Consider the following 20,185-nt stretch of genomic DNA (forward strand, 5'->3'; position numbering starts at 1 on the left):
CTCTCTTTATTATCCACAGAAAGGAAAGATACTTTTAAAATTAGAGTTGCTTGGGGAAAAGTAATGTGCTGTTTTAATCATAGGCTTGAAGTAGCTGTCACTAATGGACAGAAATACAGGTTGTATGACTTAGAGGAGGTCAATCATATTTAGTCAGTAAAACCATATCCAGACAGAGAATATATAGTGGCAACATTCTAAAATAGCAAGCCTGGTAAGCATCAGAGTCCCATTCACATCAACTTCCCACTTTGGGAAAAACTCCCTTAGTGCAGTATGTCATACAATGTATTCCCTGATATGAAAAAGTATAACCTTCACCAGTGAAACTTCACCATAGGTTTGTGACTTCTTTAGAACTGAGATAAAATGGTAGAGGATAAATAAATTTATTATAGCTAATATGTATCAGATAAATGTTAACAGAGTAAAAGAGACTAATAGGAAATAATTTATTTATGTCAGTTTAGGTCAGGCTGTCTGGTATTTTGTTATAATTGAAAACATTAGCATGATCAGAGGTTCACCATGATTTCTGTTCCATGTGGAAATAAACAAATGTATTGTTTTAAGCAAAACAAATTTTTGTTTGAGTAAAATCCTTAAAAAGAAGCAAGTGTTCTCAGGTGCCAGCAGGAAGATTACAGAAATCTGCCAGTTGGCAATTTCCCTGGAGAATGACCTGAGATTCTCGCCTGAAGGAATCCCAACTTTCCCATATGCCCTGTCCAGATGGTAGCCATGGAAAAGACCAGACTGGCTAACAGGGCATTACAGACAAACAGATGAGTTAGAAGGAGCCTTCCCTGCCAGCAAAGCCTGGTTGGTGCTGGCTCACACCCAGCAGGTTGGTTCAGATGCACTCAGGCAAACCAAGACCCAGGTTCACCAATATCTGTCACACCTGGACCTGTCCTCTCATCTTGGAGCTTCAGATGACTGGAGCAGCATCAGCCAGGAAAGCCAAGCAAAAGGGACAAGTTTTTGAAGCCTGGTCCCTTAATCAAGTGGTCCAGCTATTTCTCTTGATCTGTCTCTTAATTTTCTTGGTTTTCCTATTAACTGTTACTAACAACTCTTTAAATAATCCATTTCAGAACACAGTTTTTGTGTGAATAATTTTTTTTTTTTTTGTGTTTGGTGACATTTCATGAGAAGAGAAACAGAGTAATAATAAAAAAGGAAGACCTGAAACAACCAACTCAACACACAGGTTCCCTGTCAACAACAGTTTTTCTGAGGCATATTTTCAGAAAGTGGCCATACAATGACACTTTTAAGTAACTCTGGAATTCATTTTGGACTGGACATGTCTGACTGTCCACGCACATCAACACTTAAGCCATGAGAGTGTGGCTTTGTTTTGCCACAGAATACTGGACAATTTCCATCAACTATTAAGTATCCTCAAAGTCACAAAACTCTTCCATTTCCCCTGAAAATTTAGCTGTGTCCTTTTCTTATAGACAATGTTCTTCATTTTTTGAACAGTCTGTTTGCTACTATAAGTGTCATTTTTTTCTCTTGTGTGTTGATAAATCTTAAAAAGACTGGATGACAAGATAATTCTGGGGTTTTTTTTCTCAAAAATGTATCCACAATGAGGAATAAAATAACCTGCCATTAGCACTGAAATACTACCATTAGAAGAAAACACCACCTATACACACATTATTGTAGTTTACTCCACAGGATGAAAAAAATGCTTTTAGTTCCCTCCTAGTATTTCCAAAAAGAGTTCCAATTGCATTATTTCAAATGGTCTTAGAGAAATTACTTTTATTTGGAGTCTTAAAGCTATAGAGATACCTGAGATAAGCCTGAGCTAGTGTTCATAGATACTAACGCATACAGACTTATTAGCCCTGGGGGGAAAATCTAGCTGGAGTGTGCTTCAGAGCACAGTGAGAGCTCCTTGAAGCAGTGAGAATAGTGCTTTTCATATATTTAAGCAAGTATGCTTCTGAACTATGACAAAAAACCCTTTCCCTTTGAGGTGCTTCATGAGAATATTTGTTTTGTGTAGCACAAAGCATCTAAGCCAGATGCCACAAGCTGCAGCAAGGATAGTTCTGGCTGGATATAAAGAAAACACTTTTCACAGTGTAAGTAGTATAAACACCTGGCAGAGGTTGCCCAGGAGGGTTATGGACTCTTCACCCTTGAATATGCTTAAAACACAACTGCACAAGGCCTGAACTCATTCCTGCTCTAGCCAAGGGCTTGGACCAGGTGGAGGGATCTTCTGACCTAAACTGTCCTGTGACCTTTTCATATAGGCTCAGATAGGTGGTGAAGGAGACTTCTGATATCCATTAGCCTCAGACATATTAATGGTCAATAGGATTCACTGTTTGATGTATTTTCCCTCTTTTGCTTCATTTTCCAAGACAGGAATACTGAAGCAGCAAAAAAATCAAATATGCAATGTGACCTTTTAAAATCACTTACAGGAAGTTTTGATGACTTCTGACTTCTGTAAGCACTGAACTGAATGAAGCCAAGCTGAAATGTCTACTGAAAAACTCTGAATGAGCATGGTGCATATTCAGAAACAGAGAATCTGAGTATCAGAAGTGAAAGCTGCATGCTCTTTGCTGATCTTTTCTACTTTTTCATGTATTCCTTCAAAGTTAACACAACATGGCTTTCCTCAAACTTTTTGTTTTAAAAGCCCCCAAGCAGTACGGATCTTTGTGGATCTTCCCACACACTGCTCTCACAGAGTCATTGCTAATACGAAACAGCCAAAAAACGGAATTCATAGAGGTTGGTAAATAGTGTAATCCAAACCTTGTCATAAAAGAAGGGAGCTCCCCAGGAGGTGCCATGGACTGAGGAAGGACACTTACAGCATTTAGCCCGCAGAGCTGGTAGCAGCCCATGGTGACGACCACGGTCAGGATCTGCCATCGCGCCGCGCGGGTTCTCAGGAGCTGAACAACCGACACCAGCTTGGTGTTCCTTTGGGCTCGAGACTCTGCCAAAACTTCTTCTATTTCCTGAGACACGTCATCTTTCCCAAGGAATCTCTGAAATGCTGCAAAGAGAGGACATGTACTTTGGGCCAGATGCTTGGCACTATGTGCATTTATACCTGTTTTGCATCTTTAAAAGGGAAATGCTTGGCACAAACAGGAGGCATACATGGGCTACAACTTAATTATTCTGCCAACAATATCATTCTGCTCTGGATGTGATCTGGTTCATCCTTGCTATTGGGCTCAAAAACTGAAACAAAACTGTAAATTGTCTCCCTACAAGATCTCTCTTGTGTTATTTCATATATAATACAGTCTAAGGTCTACTGAAGAGTGAAAATCCTGTATGACTTGAAATTATTTATTACCAAAGCATCTTTGAACATTATTTAACTTAGCTACTTTTGCAGCCAGCGGTATAGCTGGCTTTGTTGCAGGAGATAGATTGGATAGAGAAGTAGTTAAATGTAAAAATGCATATAAGTCTGGTAAACCAAGAAAAGGCAGACCTTGGAAAGGAATAGCTACTACTCTTCATATTACTTCTTGTATTTACTAGCATGTAGGCAAGAATTCACTTTGTCAAGGTGATTCATATTAGAAATAATTACCCAGAGCAGTTTAAGACTTTATATTTTCCAATATGGAGTCACGGGAACATATTTACGTGGCCAATGTAAGCAAGCAACCAACCTCATCTCACCAGAAACACACCATTTAGTACTGAACACTGAAATATCCTTCCACTGTGAATAATACAGGCTTTGCACCTCACATGTCCTCCATGACAGAGACACCTCTGACTGGATGTGATGTGTCTCCACCTTGTTTGACAGATACTGTCTGTGCAGGTAATACTTTTGTCTCAATCTAATGAACTACCCCAGGGGTTGGCATTTTAAGAGATGCTTAAAATGCTTATTACCTCAGAGTGACTGCAGAGAAACAATGATATTACAAACACACCTGCAACAAGGCTTCATGACCCAGTAGGATGCTAACACTCAAAACAATCCTTTACACAGCAGGTCACTTAAAATTGTTATTTTTATTAAATGAATAAGTTAATTTAGTTCACCTAAGAGCCAAATCAATTTTTCATAACCGCGGCTTTGCGTAAGACTGCCTATAAACAAATGAACATATATGTCAGTATGTTTACACACTTTTGGATCATAAAAAAGCACTTTGATGGTCAAGAAAACTAGATATACTGACTAGTCATGGTTAATACATCCAGACTTTATTTAGATTTTGAAGTTACAAAATCTTATCTTTACCTGGGTGAAAAGGCCAATGAGTGGCATTTCATTGTTATGAGGGAGAGGTCACACAAATGAACTGGTGGCCTCCCAAATTATCCCTCTCTGACACTTTGGTGAATGCACAAGGCTGCACATTCTGCCTGCTCCTGGTCTGGCAGTGCAGGGAACTACAGCTCTGCGCCAAGTTTTTCTGAGGCACTTAGCACTTGCATTTTAATGGACCCCACCTGATTCTGCTTAACAAGAAGGATGATTTTTTAAAGGGATGAACCAGCTCTGGGTGTTGAGTAAATGGTAAATTAATAACATTCATATATTCTGATAACCAGTTTCTCTCTTGTGAGAGTAGAGGCCAGAATTTTAAAATCTCTCAGTATAAGTATGAGACTTATCTTTTCACACAGGATGTACAATCAGAAATGAATTAACAAATTGAGATCTCAGAACTAAAACTTTAAGCTGCTCAGTCTTGTCCTTCGTTATTGCCCATTTTTTAATAAATAACATGCTAAACACTCACTTTAACTAGTGTGACATTTTAAAGACAGCGATAAGAAATGTAAAATTAGATCAATGTGTGCCTACAGTATGTTTAAGTCAATGTCTCATGCTGAAATTACATTTTCCTCACTACTATTACAATGTTGATCCAAAAAAATTCAGGTAAAGATAAGAACAACCAGACATACTATCAAACAACAGCATCACCATAGTCTTCCATGAAATGATTCTCTCAGATTTTTAAGCATCTGGTTTATCAGTGTAAATTAGGTCAGTGCACAATTTTGTTTATTTTTCCTGTCCTTGGAATCGTCAGCATTACTTTAGGTCACACAAGTCAAAATTGTAGGTACAGTCAAGTAAAAATATAGCAATCTGTCTTTTTTGCACAAGGGAGTTTGATGTATTTCTAGAGGGACGAGGAACTAAAAAACTGCAATTACCAAAATTGTCAAGTACAAGGCAGGAAAAAACATAGACACAAAATTTCTTTCCTTCATGGCATTAAATAAACAGATATAAATACCACTAGGCAACAGTGATGGATACTTAAAATTACCAACAAGTCAAGAAATACTAAGAAATTACTATGGTATACATGTATAGTTTTGAATAGACATCACAAATGTTTTTCTTGGAAAAACATTTTCCTGCTACTCAATGTCTTTAATTTTCTTCCATTACCAGCTTTTCGGTACCATAAGAATCACAATTTTATATATAAATAACGTGGAAATAAATTCTGCATTAGCAGGGAGATAGGGAAAATCAAAAATCTTTCAATGTGTGATGCTCAATCTATTAGTTTTACATTCTAAACCCTGCCATTACTGGCACTGAGAAGCACAGAAGTTGTTCCTCTCCTCCCTGCAATGATTCATTTCCCTCCATGATGGGCTGCTTCTCACCGTAGGGAAGCTTTATTTTCATGTAACACTTAACACATCCAAGGAGTTACAATTCTAGAACCTTTTAAAGCTTTCCAGATTCCTATTTCATTCTCTTGGATCAGAAGGTTTTAGAAGCTCAGCCTCCAAAAGTTGGAATACTGCCTTTATAAATAGGAAAAGAACTGGATGGTTCCAGTCAAGGGGAAAGGGGTCAGGAAACCCTTCCATTTACTCCAGTTTTTATTTATCTCACTTAGTGAAGGTGAAACAACTGAAAGAGGTTCAAAGATCTGAAAAAAAAGTCAGTTGATACCATCTCTAAAACCAATCAGGCCTTTAAATTAACTCAAGATGGGCACTCAACATCTCAGCTACATAGGGAATTACTAATTCTTTTCCTACTATGGTACTTCCAGGACCGTGCAAAGAAAGTTGTTATCAACAGAGTTAGCATGTGAACTTCGAGAAGAAATATTAAAAGATCAAAATGGTATTGAGTGGTTTACAGTATAAAGCCAGCACCAGGCAAAAAGGGGCAGAAAAAGAGAGAAGTGGTCAAAGTTTGTTTGGGCTTATCCTCTGAAAAGAAACAGACAAAAATTAAAATAAGCTGCAGGAGTATTATTGTCATCTGTTTCCCATAGGCACATTCACTTCCCTGATGATTAATTATATTAAATCCAGTGTCACACTGTCTCACACATCTTTGCCTAAATTATGCTTAAACAGCATCTTATTTGGCCACTGTTGAAGGTAGTAGAAATTTCCCTGTAATAACTCCATGTTACCACAGAAATAGTTCACGAAATGAACTAACATTTATTTCATATAAACTAATTTTATTAGAGTACTAAAAATCCAGAAGAATAACTCACTTGTATCTTCCTAGAAGAGATATAATAATGCTATCTAAATCTAGAAAAATATAGATTATCTACTAGCATGCAGCATAGCAAAATTTAAGAAAAAAATCTCAGGCAATATAACTGCAGGCAAATGACCTTAGGCTTTTCCTACATGTCACCTCCCTCTTCTTCTAAGTAAAGAACACATAGATATTTTTTGAGTTATTATCCAGTGAAGGATTATATCTTTGCCTGTTTGTATGTGTGGTTTTACACACATCAATAAGCCTGTTTCAGGTTAACCTGAAACTAGCCAAAACAAAACATATACACACCACCCTAAAAGAACACAAGAATTGGTAAACAGGGTTGTATTAAAGGTTTAATGACCTAATATCCTTTCTAAAATATAGGAGGCTTAAGAAAAGTTTAAAAACAAATCAGACACACCACAATCACTCCAGCTTTTGCCAGGTAAACATCTGAGAGAAAGCCTTCACAAAAAGTCAGCAAGTGTGGTAGTCATGGCTATCTCTTCCTTTCTTATTCCAGTAAGAATAGTTTATAATCCTTACAGATATACAAAACCCACAGAGCAACAAAAATAAATCATATATGTGCTTGTTGTCAGTCATAACAATTTATTTCAATCACTGGATTTGTAGTAACTTGTTCCTGCTGTTAAAGTTTGGGTTTAACACCTCTCCAGTCCATGTGGGTCCCCTGAAGGACTTTGAAGAAAATTGGCTGCCTGCTTTTTTAAATCAGCATTGGGCTTGCTCTTTTGTCACATGAAAAGGTATCAACCCTAATCCATCTTTCTAAAAATTTAAATCTATGCTTCTCATTATACCTATTGTAATGCTTCTTTCATAACCATGGGACTTACAACAGATGACTGAACATACTAGATTAACAGATTTTATATGTCACCAACAGATGTTGATGTGACATTTTATGCAAGTTGTTTGACCCTTAAGACATAACAATATTCTTTTCTCTGGCAAGCTGGGATACCAGCTGAATTCCATTACTGATTTACATGACCTGCTCCTGTCACTTCATAGAAAATGGAAAATGCAAGATTCCTCCCTGTAACAGCGCACTTCAAAAAAGACACCTCAACTGTCCAATTGCAAGTGTTAATAACCTATGTTGTTAGTCATAAAAAATGTTCCATTTTATCAATACTACTGATTTTATTTACATTACATCATTGTGATACTCACAGATCAGGGGTGCACTTGGCATGTAACTAATAGACAGCTAATGTGAAATCCCTGTCTTACTGTCCTAGAACTTGGATGGTAAACTGATGTAATTATAGCAACAGGTTTTTCTTTTTCTTCCTGTTTCTATCCCTATCTTTCTTCATCTCCGCAATCTCCTTCCAAAGTCCTTCTCTTCAACCACTTGGGTAGCCATTTCTCCTCTGCTGTCTGGCCTTGATTAAGAAGAAGGATCACACCAGTCAAATGTTAGGCAATTTCTTCCCTTCGCTTCTTATCAAATGAGCAGAATATTAGTTATGGGACCTGGGAGAGGAGCTGGGATGGTTCTGCCCTTACTCCATTACCAGACTTAGTTTCTTGGGCAAAGCAGGTTTACACATTACACTGTTGTTCCCGTGGACTGTTCTCTCCCCAAAACACATGGATCAGTTCTCCCATGTTCAGCTGTGAGACAGGAATACGAGAGATAATTCAGTTCCTTTGGGTCTCAGGGAGTAGGATATAGGTGGGTGACATCCAGGAAGATAAGCCAAGCTCATCAGTCAGGGCTGCTTTTGGCAGCAGACAGCAGCAAGTCAGACATGGTGTCTGCGTGTCCGACGTCGGCTCAGCCGCGCACAGCGGCACCGCCTGCGCTGCTGCAAAGGGGAAAGCAGGGCACAGGCTAAAACCTGCTAGTGGGGCTCAGGAGATCTCACTCATCAGAGGCATTGTTGCCCCTGTGTCCCAAAAAATAGCTTTTTTCATGGTGGAGTGGTTTATGCTTGCACATGATGCCTTTCTACTCTACCTCATTCCTTCATTTTTCATTGTTCACACAACGTGTTTTAGTCCTTCCCCTTCTCTTAGTCTCTTCTTTGCCCCTTAAAGACATCTGCCAGAAAAGAGGTTGACACCACTAGTATTTCAGTAATTATAGACTGGTTGTCTCCCGAGACAGAGAAGAAAAGGAGGGGATGAAAGCAGGGGCAAAACTTTGTGGAAACTCAATGACCTAAATTATCTCATTGGATATTATTGCTCTCAAATAATTAGGAAGATTAATGTTGTCAGCTCCATTTTAGGAGCTTTGACATACATGCATACTTTAGAGTACTTCATAAAGACTAACATAGTAATCTGCTTTAAATACAGCAGACCTTTTGCAAATAATAGTTTTATATCTCTCTGACAAGGTATAATCCACAGTGAAATATATATTTGCATGAAAAGCCTTGATCCATTAAGGGAAAGAAAAGGGATTTAGTCAGTAGAATGAGTTGCAAATTTCCAATATTAATATGCAGATTTAAGCTAAGAGACAAATAATTTAAAAGCATTACTCTAGTCATCATTAAAATGAAGATTTCTGCTTTGTCATTATATGACTTGCAAGCAGAAGGGCATTTGAATAAATCACAACTCCTCCAGTCTCCTTAATACTTAAACTTTTCCTCCCCCATTTCTGCTGATAATGCAAATGTCCAGATGATTTGTCTCAATTGTTGATTCCTATTCTTTGAATTCCACTGTAGACTACACTCAAAATGAGTTACACTGTAGAATACAACATATCTACAACATAAGAATTGAGTCTTTTCTTTTAGAATTAATAAAATCCAAAAGCATATATTCATATGCAGTTTCTTTGAAAAAAAATTTTATATCAGCTTTCCCCTTTTTTCCCAGAATATCTAAATTTATAATCCTTAGGGTGGCTCATGAAAGCCATCTTCTTGTAATCAGCAAACCATCAACTAAAGCTCATTCCCCAGGCAATTGCTCTCCTGATGCCTTCTACTCCGAAACCTACCTCCAATGCCTCTGGATTAGATTTCAAATTATTTTCAGAACATGTATGCTGAAAACATCCCAGAGTGCAGTTGGTACATTACTAGCAACAGTAAATGGTGCGAATTTCAAGGCAGGTAGCGTTATTTTACTGCCATGTTTTATAATTTTTAGACTTTACCTATGAGAGGTCCAGTTTCATTGTCAGTGCTGAGGTCTCCAGGTACTGTAGCAGGATTTTCAATAATTCCTCATAGCAAGTTAACACTATGCAATAGCATTGCAGATGCAGAATCTTTGCCAGCCACAGCTCTGGAACTATATCTACAGTTTTGTCAGGCAGAAACGAGCCAGTTTAAACTTGGCACCCAAAAGCATTTCTGCCCTGCCCAGCCAAGGTGCTGCAGAAATTTCCACCCAGCAGCCAACCCGAGCTGGGTCCTGCACCCCTGCTGGGTGCTCTGAGCACAGCTGGCAGGGCAGCCCTTTCCTTCATGGACCTTGGGAAAGCTGCTCTCTGCCTCCTCAAAACTCTGTTCACTCTGTGAAGCTTAACAACACTTTCCAAAACCTTGTTGCTTTTGTGCTCTTATTTTTATTTTTTTTAAGCATTGAACTGTATCTCTGAGTGTCCGAGGCTCCAACCTTTACAGAATTCTTCACTCAACACCTAATTGAGACAACATGGGAGTCTCTCCATTAGTGTGCTATTTCTTTTTCAGAGGGCTCTTCAGAACAAAAAAGGCAAATTTTTAGTTTCAAAATACAAGAAACTGGATAGAGTTGCATTAAGTTCATGCTAAAAGATTATTAAATTTATATTTCAGATGTTGATACACACTTTACAAGTAATTTTGCAACTTATTCATGACTGAAAATGTTAAGGGTCATATTCAAACAAAGCTTTTAAGAGCAGTTTGTAAAGCAGTTATGTTTGGTATTTTGGTATTATAATCAGACTCCTTTTTTATAGACTCATGTTTTTCATATGTTGTTATAATAAGGTAATCAAATTTTTTAACATTCCCTCACCTGTATTGGGACCATAGTAAATTTACTGGGGTGGAGAATGCAGCAACTGTGATCATGCAAGCAAATAGTTTTATACTTGGAACCTGAAGTAAGGACAAAATATTCTGTGTCTGTGAAGCTGAAACAATATGGAAGCGTTGGAATTTTCCAGTTAAACAGATGCATGGGTTTTTTATTAGACCAACAAAGGTTATTGAGTTACAGAGCACAGGTCAAACACAGCAATTACAGGGGGGAAAAAAGCAGCAACAGGATCTGTATTTTTGTTAGACAAAGTGCAAAGACTGTAGATAAGGGAGAATCACAATGAAACCACCTTTTACTTTCAAATGAACCCTGCACAGAGTGGCTGGCACACAACAGCAGGATGATTTGGTTAGTTCTGTGTCACCATGTGTAATGTTATACAAGTTACCTTGCTGGAGAATTTAATTTAAAAAAACTTCAAAGCTGCAGCTGTATTTACGTATACAGAGACAAACAAAAAAGGTGAGAAAAAATTATTGCGAAGAGATTCTCTCTGAGAATATTCTGCTTCTAGTGTAGTATCAGAATCAGGTATCTCCAGCATGAATCCCTACAATAAACACACTTTGTTGCAAAAGGTGACATTATCATACCTTTTTCTGCCTTGCTCCTGTTATGCTTTTCGAGTAGGAGGTACCGAGGACTTTCGGGAAGAAAAGGCAAAATCACGACTTGTATCAATGATGGAACAATGATTACTCCAAATAAGAAAGGCCACCGAGATTCCTGTAAATGGATGCAAACATGAGTCAGTAATACTCTCCCAATGTGACACTTGGAAGAAAAATAGCTTTGATAGGAAACACTGTGATTTTTCATCACTCAAAGTGTTGTGTTCACCACCAGAGTGACATGTTCCTCCTAAGCTTAGTAAGTGGTTTAAACACTTCCCTCTCAGATCACCTTGCTCAAATGGGCCAAGCTCCCAAGCTATTTTCCATTGTCAGTTTTTATTTTACATTCTTTCACTTCAGCAAGGCCTAAAGCACCACGTTCTGCATGGTATGAGATGTAATCCACACTTCAAACCCAAAACAGGGCCCAAGATAACCAAATAACTCCCAGGAATAATGGGTAGGGTATCTCCTAATCAAACTTTTCACTTGCCCTTTTAGGTAAGAGAAATGGTTTTAAAAAATTCTCCTGGGATGGGAAAACAACTTGAGTAAGTGTTTTTTCGAACAATTTAACTCTTGAGGTAATCACTTACCCTAAGAGCCTGCATTACCATGAAGGCTTCAAGATCCTATTTCTTCAATCGTGTTTTCTTTATTTTTTTCCACTTGAGTGGAAAATTTCATGTAAAGTAGGTGAACCAAAAGTGGTTAATACTGTTTATGGACAAACAAGTCTGAATCTTATTTTAAAAACTAGAAAACTAAGGTTAAGTCTTTAAAACAAGTCAATAATCACATAACCAAAATGGGTATTGGTTTGTAAAAAGTAACTTAGGAAAACAAGTAGTATGACTTGTCACCTTCATTCCATGTCTGCCTGGAATAATTTCCCGTACTATAAAGCTGTTTGCTATGTACCATATAAAAAATTATAGGGTGTTGGAAATTTTGACAATACCTCCAGATAAAAATCTTACTCTTGATCAGCACATCATAATTTCTGTAGGTTTTTCCCTACAGAAATGTAAAGAACAATTTTTAAAGGGAAAAAGAGTATTCTTTTTATACTGTTATTATCAGCACTCTGCCTACCTATGGAGACTTCCATGGAATAAACTTACACTCCTTTTAAAGTCTCCTATAATGTATGGTTTATAAGTTGATCATATTTATCACAAATATCTCTTCTTGAAAGCACTATTTTGAAAACGTTATGAACAAACTCCGAACTTACCCTTCACAATAAATAGCAAACCCTGCTACTATAACGAAAAACCTTTTATTTTTGCCACATAAGATACTGAGTTTCCTTTATTTCCTCTATTAAAGATTTCTGTTGTACTCTTTATCATGCTAACTTTTAAAACCTTAAGGTAAACTCATAAATACTCATAAATGCTCATAAATATGTTCCCACTTGCCATTTTGGCATGAATTGATCAGAAAGCCACTGAAGCCAGTGGAAACTTTTCCATCCATTTCAAAAGATTTCATGTCTATTCAACATTATGGACTGTGTGTTCTACTTGTTTTTCTCTTAATTTACATTATACAATCTTGACTCTTTCCTTCCACTACAGAAAATAAATAGTAGGATTAATATAAGTTTAAAGGATTCATTAAAATTGCTGGAAATCAGGTTGAACTAGACCCTATAAGGAAAATTAAGAGAAGAAGGCAAAAGGAGGGTTTCATAACCTCTTTAAGAAGGAATAGAATAGGACATATACTGGGACAGTGCTCAGAAGCAGTAATAGGTTAAAGGCAAAAGACAGTGTAGGTGACTTAGAAGACATTTAAAACACTTTACCTCAATTGTCAGCAGTAAGGAGAAGCACACAGGCACTGCTGGGAGAAATGAAAACAACTACATCCCACTTTATTTCAGGGAAAACTTAAAAGAGCATGAAATGTTTTAATTACAGGGGACCTGATTTTATCACCCGCTCAGAATTTGTACAAATAAGCTGTCGAGATGGTAAAATTTTCATTTTAAACTGTCACATTATGGATATTTGCTTAGGCTGGAGCATGAAAAACCTGGCTTTGATGTATTTAAAAAAGACAGTTAAACAGTAGAGCAAGTTTGACAACCACAGACTCATTCAAAGTTTGATGGAATAAAGTGCAAAGCTGCAGAGATAGAAGACTGGGTGGAAGGGAGGGAGATAAAGTATGGCATGGATTTATCAGCTGCAAATGAAACAAGATTATGGTGCGCTGAAATACAGTAAAGAAAATGTTGCCATGTCAAAAAATCATCAGCTAAAATACAGAAAATGGAATTTATTGTAGCCATCAAAAGGTGGAAAAGTGGCATGGGGAAATATCAACAGGCACTGCTGACAGCTGAACTATCCCTATCAAACTCAATAACCTATTTAAACACCAGTTACTTTTAGTTTAATTCCCAGTAATTAAGAAGATTTTGATAAATTATGAAGACACTCTCAACACAGACCAGGCAAACAATATACACATAAATACATTTTAAAGGGAAAATTATTAATAGAATAGAACATTGTTAACATAATAGAATTGTTAACAAGGTTATGCAACAGAGGTGAGAAGAAGTGCTGTAGTGCCCTGGACATGGGCATCCATTTTTCGTGGCAAACTAAATAACCCAGTATGAGATGGATTACAGGATCAAAAAGATTGAGTAACGAAATATGCAACTGTGACAGGCTTCACTCTCTCTGTTTCTCTCTAAATAATTTCACAGAAACAAAGAAACATAGAATGTTTAGGGATCTCTAAGATCATCTTGTTCCAGTACCCTGCCATGGTCAGAGACACCTTCTACTATCCCAGGTTCCTCAGAGCCCCATCCAGCCTGTCCTTGCACACTTCCAGGGCTGGAGCATCCATAGTTTCTCTGGGCAGTCTGGTCCAGTGTCTCACCACTCTCATAGTGAAAGATTTCTTCCTAACTTCTAAGCTAAACCTCTCCTCTTTTAGTTTAATAAATATATTTAAATTATTTATTTATCTATTTATTTTAAAAGCATAATCTGGGCATAGATTATGCTCACAACTCAACCACTACTGCACAGTCAGGGTCCTCGTTTGCTCTCTGCCCAGAGTTTGGTTTCTGTGCTGTGGAGATCCCCATGTCCCATTGAGCATCCTGACCCCAGCTGTTTCCAGGCAAGCTTCCCACATCCTGTCTCCTGTCCTTTCTAGAGCCACAGGGAAATGCCTCTACCCCAAACACCTTCTCCTAGGCTCAGGCTGGACATGGGGTAGCACAGGGCACTCCCCAGTCCTGCTCTGCATCCCTGTGCAGCCACCATGCTGCCTCACAGGACTGTCAAGTGTTTAGCTACCTCTACTGCTGGAAATGTGCAGGAGATGGTATCAAAATAAATACTCTTTCCCCTTTGTTAGCATTCAGTGCACAGGATGAACTGTGATCTCTCAGTGAGCAAGTCTATTTACCAGACACTATTAACTAGTCACCATTTAAGTATTTATTCTGGAATTAATTCCTTGGGGATGGGGTTGTGATGAGTTTACTACAGTTCTGAACAACTTATAAACAGAAATGATCTTTTGGTATAATTTTCTTGTGTAAAATGACATATTTTACCCATTTTGCATGTGGGGTACAAAGAGACAAAAGCCTCCGGCATCCAATGCAAGATACTGAAAATATCCAGGAAATAGTGATTTTGTAATCTCTTCTTTTTCATTTTCTACAAAAAACAGGAACACTTTTAAAATTTTAGTTTTGCAAATCACACACACAGACAGAAAGAATTACATCTATTTTAATTTTTAGATGCCCTGAAGCATCTGGCCTCAGCTGCAGCTACAGAAGGATGCAGGTCTCTGTGATATTCTGTGTCACATCTGCCAGTCTCACAGGGACACCTAAAGTACCATAGGGCATCAAGATTATACTATCTGCTTATATTCAAGCAATTGAATTTTGTCATTTCTTGTACAGACTTGGCACAAAAAATGCTTATCAGAAATATTCCATTTTCCCCGGAAAAAAAAAAAAAATTATCCCTGCTCAGAACAGACTGGGTAAACCTAGGTATGCAAAGCCCAGAATACTGCACAAGTTCAGCCTTTCTCTGTTAATCTGCTACCACACCACATAAAACACTCCTAAAAGTAAAGGACATCCACGCTGGCCTGGGGCCGAGGACTGAAAAAGCACTGAGGTGGAACTAATTTCTTAGCATTAGAACTATCTTTTCTTCCTTTAGTCAAGGGTATGGCACAGTGGTGATGATCATGAGAAAAGAGAACTTCTACATCTCAGATTTCAGAGCAGCTACTCAAGTAAGGTGCAAAACAACTGCTTTCCTCTTACCTTCTTTGTACCACTCCAATCACAGCTCTACAATCTCCTCTGGCTGCAGAGGGTGCTAATCTCACAGTGACATCCCTGCTGGACACAATTTTCTCTTTGCATGACATTTCTGTGACCCAATTTGTCAAAACTTATTTCAATAAGAGAGTTACAAATTGCTTACCTCCCTGTTTAAAACAGAGGCAACTCAGATAATAAGTGTATTTCACTTCTGTTCTGCACCCAGATGTGTATTTTTACAGGTCACTTCTACAGCTATAGCTCTGACAAGAAGATTACTCAAGTATCAGTATCTTCCCAAGTAATAATCAGTACAGAAAGTCACAGACTTAAGGCTGTACCAGTCTGATGTAAAATTCACAGAAATCAGCTGGAGATTTTTGTTACTGAGTAAATGGCTTCTGAATGAGAACTTAAAATGGCTTTGAAAGTGTCCAGTGTCTGCTTCTCTGTTCACTAAATGGTATGTTAGATCATGGACTATTGAGAGGTAGAATTAAAGTATCTTTACAAGCTTCCCAGATGGTTTTTTTGTCCAGCTTTTTATTGGAGTAATAACTAACCTTTTACTGCACACTTATATGGCATAATTTGTCTTCATTGCTTACTCATCTGCAAAGCTTTCACATGGGATTATTATCAGCAGCCAGAATATATATTTGAGCTTCTTTAGGAAGAAATATTAGAGGTATACTGGAGCTAGGCAAAATTTCTGACAGAACTTCCTTTCAGTGATGCATTTAGACTCAGGTTAGCATCCATAAATAACAAAATATAAAAATAGTAAATTAAAATAATTGAGGAGGATAAGACTCAGTTTTTCAAACACGAGAACATACTATCATTCTCATGCCCTGGGGTACCTCAGATATCCCTGTGGGACTGAAAGATGTGGCACATAGAACTCCAGAGACCTGCATCCTTTTGGGACTGTAGTGGGAGATGAAGAGAAGTGGTCCAGGGCATCTATAAATTGCATTAGATGCAAATATTTTCTTATGTGATTATATTTTGCCAAACTGAAGTTGTGAAAGTTCAGTATATCAAGGTATATCAAGGTTAAGAGAAAAACAAACATTAAAATACCCAAAGCACATTTGCTGTTTTAAAAACAGTGGAAGTGGTTGAATATATAATTTTAACATTTTTTTAATGACAACAAATCTGGTTTGAATTTTAAAGAAAACAAAACCCAATTCATTTTAACTTGACATTTACTTCAACTTTTTAAAAATCCCTTAAAATATTAATCAAGAATGTACCTCCAATTTTCTTTTCCTTTTGCCAGAAGTTTCAAAAGCAAACACACTCAAGAGTAGAAAACACACCCTCCTACTCAATATGATGACTGCATGCTATCTTACAGTACTTGAGCAACTTACCATGGCATTAATACCTAATTTGTAAAGGATAAATTTACATATTAGGACATGAATTTGCAATAATGGATAGTTTTACAATGTATAATAGAAAGTAAAACTGAAATGTTAATCTTCAAAAATGTTTAAGTGGTGATTATCTCCCCAGTGTGTGAAACACACTTGGAAAGAAGTCACAGGTCAAATCGATTTAGATTATTGCTTAGTGACAGATTTGTAAATATTATCAAATACTCAAGCACTAAGGAAAGAGGAAAATCTGAAATGTTCACTTGTTCCACTGCATTTGAAGCAGAGTCCAACTTACACAGGATAAGATGAGTTTTATAGACAGACACTATTTCTTATCAGGTCAGCTACAGTAAGTGAAAAAACTCACCTTTTTAAGTCTGATAAAGTAGCAGGAAGTCATATTTTAAATAGTAGTATAAACAAATGTTCTAAGTTTAGTTACACGTGTTAACTATGTTTCAGCGGATAAGGAGAAAATTATAACCAACTGCTATCAGCCTCCATGGTGTTTTGATGTCTTTCTTTCCTTCACATCTTTTGAAGAATATCTTTCCAGGAAAGCTTGTCTACTGTTTCTCCAACTGACCTAATTAAGCAGAGAACAGCTACGTAGAAATCTTCTCAAGAGTCAGGGGAGCACTGTTTCACTCTCTATGAGCAGCAGTCCTCACTGATGATAAACTTTCATCTCAACATTGGATGCTCTGCAATTAAGTCTTTTGTTCATTTTTGAGTCTAAATTATGTGTCTATCTCCATAGTGCTCTTGTTTCCATAACCACATTTCCACTTTCAGACAATTCCTCTTCTGTAAGATGTTCTCCTTCCCAAATGCAAAACTGCAACATTGCAGTATTACAAATGGCCAATCAGCCATATGTTGCTAAAACTTTGGGAATTGAAACCTCACAGCACAACTTTAATGGACTGAAACTAATTTTCAAACATGAAGACACACAGCTGTTTTCCCATGCATTACTTAATGAGTTCTGTACAGAAAAGGGATGAATAAATACTGTTGTGTCTGTCTCAAGGAACCAATAAAAAGTTGATTTATAATCTCCAGTAAATACATAATCTCAGCTGATCCACAATAGCTAGAAACAAAGTACCTCACTTAATGTCTCAATTAGCAATATATCAACACGTACAACATTCCCTCAGCAGGGCTGATATAACAAAGTAGACCTCTTTCCATGGGTCCTACTGAACTATGAATATGCAACAACCCAGAGGGTCCTGGCATCATTTCTTTACTTTTATCAGACCCACAAAGATTGTGATGGTGCCTGCACAGCATCTTCCCTTGACTGGATCAGCCAACCCTTGGGTGAGGTGATCTTTATGTCCCTGATCAGCAACTCACAGCTTGTATTGAAGTGCTTGTGTCTTGATAAAAGACTTGGAAATTGCTTCAGCAGTCACAAACTTAGTGCCTTATGTGTTACTGTGAAAAGAGGATGGAAATGTCACACTGCTAGAAAAAGAAAAGAACTGAGAATATTTGAAAAAGTATTGCCATTTTCAAAATCACTGCCTCAAGTAATTTTTAATTAGGGTGTCTGGTAGTAGTTTGCAGGAAGTGCAGACAGACATCAAACACCTGCTGAAATTAGTGACTAACTGAACAAGCACTGAAACATTTTTGTCCCCTTCCCTTCCCTTCCCTTCCCTTCCCTTCCCTTCCCTTCCCTTCCCTTCCCTTCCCTTCCCTTCCCTTCCCTTCCCTTCCCTTCCCTTCCCTTCCCTTCCCTTCCCTTCCCTTCCCTTCCCTTCCCTTCCCTTCCCTTCCCTTCCCTTCCCTTCCCTTCCCTTCCCTTCCCTTCCCTTCCCTTCCCTTCCCTCTCCCTCTCCCTCTCCCTCTCCCTCTCCCTCTCCCTCTCCCTCTCCCTCTCCCTCTCCCTCTCCCTCTCCCTCTCCCTCTCCCTCTCCCTCTCCCTCTCCCTCTCCCTCTCCCTCTCCCTCTCCCTCTCCCTCTCCCTCTCCCTCTCCCTCTCCCTCTCCCTCTCCCTCTCCCTCTCCCTCTCCCTCTCCCTCTCCCTCTCCCTCTCCCTCTCCCTCTCCCTCTCCCTCTCCCTCTCCCTCTTCTTCCTTTTCTTCATCCCTTTCCTCCTCCCTCCCTCCCTCTGGAAGTTCCTTTCTTTCTAAGGGTGTTTCTCTGAGTCATTCTTAGCGACATCATCCCCTTAAAGGATTTGAACAGCCACTTATAAGCACAAATGTGTCTCCTGTATCCTTAGCAGAAGTTTTAAAGCACTCTTCAGGGAAGGCTTTAGCTTTTCATTCAGAGTTTTGCATTTTACTACATGAATATAAAGCAGTTTTGCTTCTGTGTTTTTAAGAAAAACTGTACAAGCTCAGCAGTCCAGTGAATCGGTAGGGACCAGGGTAACTTGGAGTCACCTTTTGCAAGCCTGGCTCAACAGCAGGATGGTTTCCAGGTACTGTGAGACCACCTCCTCAAACTCTTACTCTAAACTTAGGCAAATCCTGACCAAAAACCCCCACAACTGGAAACCAGAGCTGATGAGAAAAATTCCTCTGTTATTTTCCCCAAGTTTTACACTAATCTTTGCTCTTAACTCATTAAGAATTAGAAATTCATATACTAAAAGAGACTCCACAAAGCAGCATTATCTACAGGCACAAACAGCTCCACCATCATCCAGGTCATTAATTAAGATAGTGAACAGGAGTGGCACTCTGGGCCACACCACTAATTACTGACTTCCAATCTAGACTTTCCTTCAGTTCACTATATTTTCAGAATATAACTAGGCAGAGTGAAGATATTATAGGATTTTTTTATTCTATGTAGCCAGATGTTTGAAATTATTTCAAAGAGGACACTTTAGGATTTCAAGTGATGCTGGAAAATGCTAAACTGGTGGAAGCATTTGTCCTACTCTAATGGAAAGTACAAACACCTTTTTATATTCTGTAGACAGCATAAGGCATAAGCTGCTTTAATTTCCAACACTCTGCATGAAGCTGCAAGAGTTCACCCGTCACAAGAGCTATTTGTTCTATACTCTCAAATTTTCACTTGTATTTTAAAGAATAATATCTTTATCACAGCTCAAAAAGAAGATAAACATACAGAACAAAAGAGCTCATAGAAAAATACTCAGAAACTGCTCGATTCATACCTTGTGTTATCACACTAATGTGTCAGATTCATTTCAAGAGCATCTCCAACAGACCATTTTGCCACTGGTATCCACCTGCAGGCTTCAGGTCCCTAGAGTGATTTGGAACTGCTTTCTCTACTCATCTATAATTTACTGACAGTTTTTAAGGAATCCTTG

The 20,185-nt window shown here is 38.1% G+C and overlaps 1 protein-coding gene across 5 annotated transcripts in view; it reads right to left on the reverse strand.

Moving 5' to 3' along the window:
• Window positions 1-20,185, reverse strand: part of SLC2A9 (solute carrier family 2 member 9) — a 100,282-nt gene that overhangs the window by 39,596 nt on the left and 40,501 nt on the right. For all 5 annotated transcript variants that reach the window (XM_072928007.1, XM_072928006.1, XM_072928008.1 and 2 more), the window contains 2 exons: window positions 11,137-11,269; window positions 2,853-3,040 (listed from right to left, as the gene is read on the reverse strand). In XM_072928007.1, coding sequence (XP_072784108.1) covers window positions 2,853-3,040; window positions 11,137-11,269 — 321 coding nt within the window. The remainder of the gene's footprint in view (window positions 1-2,852; window positions 3,041-11,136; window positions 11,270-20,185) is intronic.

This window comes from Taeniopygia guttata, chromosome 4 (genome assembly GCF_048771995.1).
Source record: "Taeniopygia guttata chromosome 4, bTaeGut7.mat, whole genome shotgun sequence".
In the NCBI taxonomy this organism is placed as follows: domain Eukaryota; kingdom Metazoa; phylum Chordata; class Aves; order Passeriformes; family Estrildidae; genus Taeniopygia; species Taeniopygia guttata.